At 41.3% G+C, this 10,609-nt stretch overlaps 1 protein-coding gene across 1 annotated transcript; it reads left to right on the top strand.

Moving 5' to 3' along the window:
• The first annotated feature begins 930 nt into the window (after positions 1-930).
• med11 (mediator complex subunit 11) lies at positions 931-10,600 on the top strand. The gene is made up of 3 exons (XM_088346999.1): positions 931-1,096; positions 5,738-5,868; positions 10,408-10,600. The coding sequence occupies exons 1-3, from the start codon at positions 1,027-1,029 to the stop codon at positions 10,564-10,566; spliced, it is 360 nt and encodes a 119-aa protein (XP_088203125.1). The 5' UTR covers positions 931-1,026; the 3' UTR covers positions 10,567-10,600.
• The last annotated feature ends 9 nt before the right edge of the window (positions 10,601-10,609 follow it).

Here is a 10,609-nt window from a genome sequence, read left to right on the forward strand (position 1 = left end):
TATTTTGCGACCCCCACCGTTACAGAAATAATAATAATAAAAGTAAAAGTACTTTATTTACGTTACTTATATTGTTTATTTATATTTTGTCCCTTTATTTCTACATCATCTAGTGTTCTTTTCGAATTGGTTAACTTTGTATTGTTTTTTGACTATTCCGCGCCCATTGTGTTTGCGTGTGCAATGTTCGATTTTGGAAAAAAAGTAAATCAAAGTAAAATTTTAAAAAATGTATAAAATAAGGGGTGTGTATTTTGACATGTACATAAATAAATAAAGTTGAGATTTTCATTATTTCATAGATGCTTTTAATCTGTAAAAGAAACAGTCACAATTTTAGTTTGATTTGCGACAAACAAATCCCATTGTTTTCCTATCCTCTGAATGTACTTTCTCACTGTCGGCATTAAAATGAGGGAAGGGGGGGAAGAATTTAAGAAATATCTATCATAAATGAAATGCAATCTTGCCAAAGTGCAACATTTAATTTGAATATACGTGGCCAAAATGGTTCTGGATTAATACTGCGAAAATATTAGCAATCTACGATGACGCCTGCTATCAGCGACCGAGACGGTCGTTAAAACAAAAAACAAATAAAAACAATCCTGTGCAAAAATGTCAAACGGCGTACAAATCGTAATTAAGAAAAACAGTTTGAAATAAAGGTTGTAATTTGTCAGGAATCGATTATGAGCGTTGTTATTAGATGTCTGATATTTTGTTGCAAATGAGAAATAAAAATTACATTTCCCCGAAAGACTCTCTGGCATTTAATGCTGACAGATACAATTTTAGCTATATATTTGTCTAAAATTTTAATGACGTCAAAAGACAACAAAACATTTTATTTTTGTTCAGTTTGATTTTAAAACACGTTTTGTACTAGAACGCTACCCGTATAAATATGGTGGCCATTATGCGCATGCGCAGTATGACTTGTTTTGCATATCCCTCTTCCTTTCGTGGTGTTTAGCACTCGTATTCCCCACTAAGGTTGATTTTGTATTTATTGTATGCTTGTTGATGGCGAACGAACGCCTTCGAGTTCTGGAGGAGGTTGAGAAGGAGATCGCGATGGTCCTGCAATGTGCGGGTGAGCTTCCGAAGATTGAGCTGCAAAGAACAGGACGGATTGTTTTTTGCGTTTGTATAAAAAGCAACAATCAAGTGAATAAACCAGGAGTATCAACAGGGTTGGGTAGGGTTACTTTAACTGGATTACTTTCAATTACTTCTGGATTACTCCAATACCAAATATGCTAATAAAAGACATGAGAAACTAAATATGATTGATAGATAGATACTTTATTCATCCCCGAAGGGAAATTCACATTTCCAGCAGCATCCCTGAGCTGAGAACAGTACAATAATAAAGCCAAAAGAATACAATATACAAATACCCAGTGTGACGTGCAAATGCCCACTGTAGCGTGTTATAACTAAACTAAATAGCGAGTAACTAAATAGTGCTACACAGAATACATATTGCAGTAAGATTCGGTAATATCCAATGTAGGTGGTGTGGTTTAATGTGGGCCTTTACTCTGCCGGGTGGAGTTAAAGAGCCTCATGGCATGAGGAAGAAAAGATCTCTTCAGTCTGTTCGTAGTACAAGACAGTGACAGCAGTCTGTCGCTGAAACTGCTCTTCTGTCTGGAGATAATGCTGTGTAGTGGATGCGATGGATTGTCTATGAATCATGATTGACCTCAGCTTTTTCAGTGCTCGTCTCTCAGCTACTGTTGTTAGGCTGTCCAGCTCTTTGCCCACAACAGAGCTCGCTTTCCTAGCCAGTTTATTGAGACGAGAGGCATCCTTCTTCTTGACGCTGCCTCCCCAACACGCTGCCGCATAGAAGAGGGCGCTTGCCACTACTGTCTCATAGAATATTTTCAGGAGCTTTTTGCAGATGTTGAAGGAGGCCAGCCTTCTGAGGAAGTAAAGTCGGCTTTGCCCTTTCCTACATAGAGCTTCTGTGTTGGCAGTCCAGTCCAGTTTGTTGTCCAGCTGCACACCCAGGTATTTGTAGGTCTGGACAAATTCTACACATTCTCCCTTGATGGTTACAGGAACCGGGTGAGTTCTGGTTCTCCTAAAGTCCACCACCATCTCTCTGGTCTTGGTGGTGTTTAGGTGCAGGTGGTTTGCGTCGCTCCATCGGACAAAGTCCTGAATCAATTTCCTGTACTCCTCCTCCTGCCCGTTTCTGATACATCCCACGATCGCAGTGTCGTCGGCAAACTTTTGCACATGGCAGGACTCAGAGTTGTACTTAAAGTCCGATGTATATAGAGTGAATAGGAACGGAGAGAGAACGGTCCCCTGCGGAGATCCTGTGCTGCTAACCACAGTGTCCGATGTACAGCCCCCCTGTTTCACATACTGGGGTCTGCCTGTCAGGTAGTCAGTAATCCATTCTACAAGGTGTGAGCTAACTCCCATCTCTGTCAGTTTCCTACTCAGTAGCAGAGGCTGTATGGTATTGAAGGCACTGGAGAAGTCCAAAAATGTAATCCTCACAGTCCCCTTCGCCCTATCCAGGTGAGAGAGGGATCGGTGTAACATGTATACTATAGCATCCTCCACTCCCACCTTCTCCTGGTAAGCAAATTGCAGTGGGTCGATGGCGTGACGGACCTGTAGCCTCAGGTGGTGCAGCAGCAGCCGCTCCATGGTCTTCATCACATGTGATGTCAGGGCGACCGGCCTGAAGTCGTTGAGTTCCTCAGGTCTTGATTTCTTTGGGACTGGGATGATGCAGGATGTTTTCCACAGCTGAGGGACCCTCCCCTGTTCAAGGCTCAGGTTGAAGATGCGCTGTAGAGGGTCTCCCAGCTCAGACGCACAGGCTTTCAGCAGTCGGGGGTATACTCCATCCGGACCAGCTGCCTTGCTGGTTCGTAGCCTTCTCAGCTCTCCACACACCTGGGCTGAAGTTATTTTTAGTGAATGAAATGATGACTCACAACACGTGGTAAGCTTCTCTCCTGGCTTCGATCTCTTTGATCTCCGGCAAAACTAACATGAAATGCGACAGAAACAAAATTAAAATCAATCTAAACAGCTTGTCAACATCATTTTTGCCGTTCCATGTATTCCGTTACTCCCCAAGCCTGCACAAAATTTAGTCGTTTTATTCATATTTAGTTTCTTTTGTCTTTTATTAGCATATTTGGTATCGGAGTCATCCAAAAGTCATTGAAAGTAATCAAGTTAAAGTAACCCTACCCAACCCTGGGTATCAAACGCATTAAGATCTGGGGCCACATGGTAGAAAAAAACGTTTTCACGGGGGTCACTTTAGTAAAATTAATAGCATAAAAAGTTTGCCTTAGCTGGAGGGATGAGGGTCATTTCGCAGGCTTAGGATTAAGTCATGTAAACTGTAATCATTAAACGATTATTGAGGATTTTTTCCCCTCAATATTTTGGTCTTTCACTGTGATTTAATCTCTTGTAGTATTTATCAACTCTGCATTTGTAAATAATTAAAAAAAGCTAAATATATAAATTGATTTCCACTACAGTTTAACTCTGGGAAACTCATGCACACTGGAAAGTGACACCAACTGCAGATAAACATTGATGATAATGATTTATAAGTCTGCTTTTTTATTTAATGAAAACATTAAGATGGATATGGAAAATTTGAAGTTGGATTGTATATCTATTATAGAGTTAAAATTGCTTTAAACCTTTTGTAAAAACACCCTAGGGGCTATTTTATTCATTATGCCAAGGAACACCGCGTTCAAGTCAAGTCATTTTTATTTGTATAGCCCTTAATCACAAAGAGTCTCAAAGGGCTTCACAGGCTTTTACACAGACTATTATTACACCTTCCCCTGATCTGGAACCAACATGAGGGCAAGGAAAAACTCAAAAAACCTCAACATGAGGAAAATGAAGGAACTTTGAGAAGGGACCGCACATGTGGCATCCCCCTTTCAGGATTACCAGACAGCAAAGGATGTTGCAATTACAAATAATACAGATATTGTCTGCAAAAAGTATAGGTTATTCATATGCTTTAGAGTAGAAGTGTGTTTTAAGCTTAGATTTGAACATCTCCACTGAGGTTGCAGATCAGATCTCAGGGGGAAGAGCATTCCACAGCACCGGTGCCCGACTCTTATTTTAAGTAAAATAACAATGGAATGTGTTTCCTCAATTTTCTCTGGTTGATCAATAATAGTCAGCAAATACAGCTACAGTGGGTGCTTTGGAATGGCGCTAGGCTTAGGCGACATATTTAAAAGTGCAAGTTATTGTTTGACGCGATGCAGCTTATTTTTTTTCCTACACTTCTCTCAGAATTGTTTCCAGGCCATATAAAATGTTGTGACAGGCAACTTTTAGCCCGCGGGCCAATAATTTGATAATTCAGCATATATATTAGAGAAAAGTCAAGTCATCAACGGGCTGTACAGACATTAAACTGCTAAAACACCATCCCCTGATCTAAAACCTTCATGAGGGCAAGGAAGAACTCAAAAACCTCAACATGTGTAAAATGAAGAAACCTTGAGAAGGGGCTGCACATTGTGATTAGATATCTGTGAAAATGATATACAGACGTTGCCCAACTTACGAACGAGTTATGGACGATTGTTCGTAAGTTGAATTTGTTTGTAAGTTCCTTCAGTGCTATATTTTATATGTTTAAGGTTTGTATAAGTATGTTTAAGGCTTGTATAAGTAACCTGTATTGTTTTGTACTAAAAAAAAACATTTAAGAAAATAATGCTATTTAAAGATAAAGTGAAGTTAAACTTACTTTTGGAAGATGGGCCTCAAAAGGTCCTCCTCCGTGGTAAAAAGTGGCCAGATAAAAGCGATCCAACCGATTTCTCAACCACATCAAGCTTTCTTATTCATTTCAAAACAAACTGCTCGCCTCTTCTTTGACATTTTAAACAATAAAAATGTCAAAGTTCTTAGCACGCTGGAGATACAGTATAGACTGTTTACACACAAACAAGGAAGAGGAAGCGGTTTTCTTCTTCGGGGTGGATGCTGGGTGAGCTCTCACAACAGCTCCACCACACGCCTGTAGCGGCGGAAATAAGCACTACAGTACTGTCCTGTACTCGGAATTTTGTTTTTTGGAGAGAACGTCGTTGCCCCAAAATATACGCAGAGAGGAGATACGACAAAAAGGGAACACGCTTTATTGCTTTTGGGACATGTTCGAAGTTCCAGACGTTCAACATTGGCTTTTATAGTGTTCTCAAATAAAGTTAAGATATCTCGGCTTCTTCAGCATATCAGCTTGTGTTCTCTTGCAACAACGTCATCCCACGACCTTCACCAGATGCCTACATACTTATTATTAGTTATTATCCACATTCCACAACAAAAGGTGCACACAATACAAAATCCAATTTACAGCAATGTCTGTATATTTTTCGACATCCGAAGAAAAGTTTTCGTATGTACCATTGTTTGTAACTCGAATGTTCGTGAGCGTCTGTATGTTCTGTATAAAATGCGATCGATTTCTTTTTAAATGATAATCCCATTTATGTGTTCTAGGATGATCTGTGGGGGCAAAAAGAAAACTAAGCCCCCCATGAATATAAATACTGTCATCCCTGGCTTTCTGGCGTTTTGTAGTTTAGTGCAAAATTTTCAGCTATCTATTCACCGCAATCACATATCGTCTGTCGTTTAAAGCCAAACTAACGATATGTATTCGATTCAAATCTCATCACTCGTCTGCATCTTTGTACAGGAAACATCGTGATGGAGCTTTCCAAAGACAAACACAACGCCAGCCTGCTGGACAGACAGCTGGTCCAGTTCCAGAGCTCCGTCAACAGAGTAGAGAGCGAACTGAGTGGCCAAATACGCTACCTGACGCAGGTACGGGGTCGTACGGGTGCTTGGAATTCTCTAAAAATGCTCGAATGAATGGTTCTGCTTTTGTAAATGCTTGGAATTGATACCATGTTTCTCGGAAGTCTGACTCGATCCTCTATGCATTAAAAGAAGAAACGTAGCACAAGGCTGCTTAGAAAAATGACGCTGACATTGCTCTCTGGTGGCTTCGCCATTGTGTTTCTTTTCTTTAACGGTACCTGGCATTAGTTTGTATGGCGTTGTCATGTGAGGCACCCTACCACTTAAAAGTGTGACTTAGCTTAGCTGCGCGGGCATTTTTGGCAGAACGGGGGAATACACGTCGGCAATGTTCCCTCTAAGCTGCCCGCACATTCTCAGCGCACAAGAAAATCTAGCCAGCTCACAAAAATCAGGGCTCGAAATTGCTAATTAGGAAGCCAATTAAGTCAAAGTTACAGTGCATGAAGGTAAAAATACACGGGTTCCCCTGACGCTGTTTTCTAAATGCGGTATTTTGAAGTCGAAGTCGAACGAAGTTGATTAAAGTCCGTAACGTTTTTCGAGAACGGGCTTCTTCGGCTCAGCTCACTAAAGAGAACCGGCTCTTTCGGGTCACAAACGGCTCTTCAGGTTGTTTTTGCTTCTTTAATCCCTACACGACCAAATATTATGTAAAATTGTGCACAAAATGACTTAAAGGAAGGGGGGAATAGAACAAAAAAGAAAAAATACCAAAATGAAAAAGTAGTGAAAAGCTGAGAAAAAAGAAACAAAAAGAAGAGAAAAAAGAAGGAAAAATTCAGTGAAAAACAGAAAAAAAGAAAAGAAAGAAACAAAGGAAAAAAAGGAAATAGAGAACAAAAAGAAAAAAGCAACAGCTCGGAAAAAATAAACACAACGAGATTTTTTTTAAAGGAATTGAAAAAAAAAGTAGAAAAAAACCACGGAAAAAAGAAGAAAAAGTTTGTGTTGCATTCAAATAATTTCCAATGATATCAAGTGAATCTTGTCGCCAACATTGTACTTCCACTAAAAAATGTGATTAAGTACAGTTCTGTATCTTGCAACCGACTCAATAAGCCCCCCAAAATGTTAACATTATGCGACAAAATATATCAAGAAATAAAAAGAAATGGATATCTTGTGAAAGAATTGTAAGAACAAACGACGTTTGTAGGCCGTACAACCTTTGCAATAATACATGAGTCAATTCATTCAAAAGAGAAAAATAATTTTGCATTGCCGGAAACTCAGCAAAATGTAACGTGATGTCAAGTTTTGGACATGTTAGATCATGACTTAGTTGCCACACTTGGGATTGCCGTTGCTCACTGTTGTTTCAAGCGTTGCTCACCGACTTTGTGTGAACGCTCAGACCCGTAAGGAAAATGACAGGGAACAATGCACGTCGGGCTTATGGACAGAGAAATACGGTGGATCGTAAATGGTAACACCTCTGAAATTTGCGCAAGCAGCAAGACGGCGAATTTATTTTAGTGATCCAACTCAACATCAAAACTAATTATAAACATTATAATAATTTCATAATATACATGATAAAATATGCGTGAATAATATTGTAAATAAAGTTATTATGGGGTTTTAAGTGTTCTTATTAAAAGGGATATAGCTAGCACCAGTAGTAGCTTTGTCTTTAGTAGGTATTGGGAGCAAACACTCTGCATTTCCCCAACACCGATCATACTTACACCTACTAAGGCATTCGGGGTTCAAGGAAATCTAAATGAAAACTGTCACGATTACCGATGTGAATCACCTGTGCCCACTCCTTTGGCGCCAACTGCCTCTGATTGGCTCCGTGTCCCTATTTTAACCGACTCCTATCTGTCCCCTTTGGTCAGTCCATCTGCAAACCTCAGTTGACACTAGGCAAGCCTTTTCCGACGCCGACTCCCACCTGGTTTTTGCTCCCGTCCGTCCCCCGGCTTTGAACCGTTTTTGTCCCCGACCACGTCTACTCTCCTTTCCTGGCTTACGACTCGCTTACGACCCCGACCACGTTTTGTCTCTCCGTCCCGGCTACTGACAGTTATGCCCATTACAATTTACCACTTGATGCCCATTACAATTTACCACTGGGGAAACACTACCCACCCCCCTCCCTCCCTTAATCTCACTACACCCGCTGCCTGCCTCAGCTCCATGGGGAGCAGAGCTTTCAGCCGCTCTGCCCCCCAGCCCTGGAACTCATTACCGCCCGACCTCCGGAATTCGCTTGGTAAACGAGCCAAACTCACCTCTTCAGGCTTGCCATTTCTTGATCATCTGCCTCACATACAGCCCCCTTTTAACTCTGTGTTTTCATTTGGTATATATTACTTGATTTATTGTGGTTTGTTACTATATGTACAGTGACCTTGGGTGTCCTGAAAGGTGCTTTGAAGTACAATGTATTATTATTATTATTATTATAAGCAGACTTGTTGAGAAACATGGCAACAATTTTAAGCACTTTACCTGAAAACCAAAACTGTCATGATTACCTGTGAATCCCCTGGGCCTGCTCCTTTGGCGCCAACTGCCTCCGGACTCTGATTGGCTCCCTGTGCCTATTTAAATCCAATCCTATCCGTCCCCTTTTGGCAGTCCGTCTGCAAACCTCAGTTTACTGTAGGCAAGCCTTTTCCGACCCTGACTCCCACCTGTTTTTTGCTCCCGTCTGTCCCCTGGCTTCAACCCGTTTTTGATCCTGACCGCGTCTACTCTCCCGTCCCGGCTTTCGGCCTCTTTTGTCCCCGACCACGTCTAATCTCCTTTCCTGGCTTACGACTCGCTTACGACCACGTTTTTGCTCTCCTGTCCCAGCTACTGACCTGTTTTTCTATCCCCGACCCCGCCATCGCTCGCCACATAAGATCCTCTTCCGCGTTCAGAGTGACCTGCTTCCCGCGCCGAGCGAACACCGGATTGTTGGCGCAGTCCTTCCTCTTTCCTTTAATAAACTTGTGAGAAACGTTACGCGATTGGGTCTACCCTTTGTTCTGGACGTGACAAAAACACCATGATAACCTACCAGATATCAAATGGGCAGCGCAAAAGCAGACATGGCCAAATGATGTCCTCGGTCCAGTCGGTTTTTAATGGATTGCTGCCACAGGTTCCTACTGTGGTTTTTGAAAAGGTCAGTTTTCTCTAAAAAAAAAATAAAATAGGCCCGTGTTCCCTAAAATTGCTATTTTTGCAACAGCCGGGCATGTTGTTTTTGTAAATTGCGACTCTAAAAACGCAACTCAACATTTAAATCTTCCTCCGCTCTATTCAAACTCGTACTCCTATTCATGGTGTTTTGGGTCAACAATGCCTGAGCATTCTGAGGGGATCTGGTGATGACTTAGACCTGAAAAGGGTCTTTACGTGGAAGTGCTGGATTTTGTATGCTTTATCTTCATTATAAATCTTTGACGTTGCAGTCTGCTATGAGTGATCGAGACGACCTTCTGGATTGGTTGTTTATTTATTTTATTCCTGTACAAAAATTGTACAATTTGGAATGGTCAAAAATGGATAAAATACAGGAAAAACTAATAAATTGACAGGTATGTTATCTTGTTATTCCTCCAAGGTGAATTGCGACTCTAAAAACGAAAATCAACATTTAGATCTTCCTCCGCTCTATTCAAACTCATACTCCTATTCATGGTGTTTTGGGTCAACAATGCCTAAGCATTCTGAGGGGATCTGGTGATGACTTAGACCTGAAAAGGGTCTTTACGTGGAAGTGCAGGATTTTCTATACTTTATCTTTATTATCAATCTATGACGTTGCCGTCTGCTACTAGTGCAGGGGTGTCAAACTCATTTTAACTCGGGGGCCACACGATAGAACAAACATTCTGTCGGGGGCCGGTCTCGTACATTAAAGAGAAAGAGATAAAGAAATAATAGAAAGAGGGAGGGAAAGGGAGAGAGGGTGGGACAAATAAAGAAAAAGAGAGAGGGAGAGAGCGTGAGAAACAAAAGAGATAAAAAAGTCATGAGAGAGGGGGTAAAGAAAGGGGCAGGAAGAAAGAAATCCAAAGAGAAATTGAAAGACAGAGGGAGAGAAAAGAGTAAAGAAAGCGCGAAGGGTAGGAGAAAAGAAAGTAAGAGCAAAAGAAGTTAAAAAGACACAGAGAGAGAAAGAAACAAAGAAAGAGAAAAAGAGAGACACAGTGAAAGAGACAGAAAGTGGGAGAAAAGGGGTGGAAAAGAGAGAGAGAGAGAGAAAGAGAGAAAGAAAAAGAAATACAAGTACAGTGTCTTTGTTCGAGGCACCTTTCTTTGGCAACATCAAGTTGACATATTTCAACCTGCCGCTTGTTTTTCTCTTGCGCTTCTCTGAGTGTTGTCTCGCGGGCCGCATTCAATCCCTCAACGGGCCTGATCTGGCCCGCGGGCCGCCTGTTTGACACCTGTGTACTAGTGACTGAGACGATCTTCTGGATTGGTTGTTTATTTTCTACCAGTACAAAAATTATACAATTTGGAATGATCAAAAATGGATAAAATACAAGAAAAACAAATAAATTGACAGGTATGTTCTCTTGTTCTTCCTCCAAGGTCGCCACCGGCCAGCCTCACGAAGGCTCCACCTATTCGTCAAGGAAGGACTGTCAGATGGCACTCAACAGGGCCGAGTACGCCAAAGTTAAACTGGGAGAACTGGGACGGACTTGCGAGGTCATGCTGGAGCCGTTGGCACCTATGCAGCAGACATGAAGAACTTTTATCTATTTTTTCTGCGTTTTCTTTTTTTGGGCAG

Source organism: Urocampus carinirostris, chromosome 11 (assembly GCF_059441175.1).
Source record: "Urocampus carinirostris isolate Australia breed hairy pipefish chromosome 11, RoL_Ucar_1.0, whole genome shotgun sequence".
Classification (NCBI taxonomy): Eukaryota; Metazoa; Chordata; class Actinopteri; order Syngnathiformes; family Syngnathidae; genus Urocampus; species Urocampus carinirostris.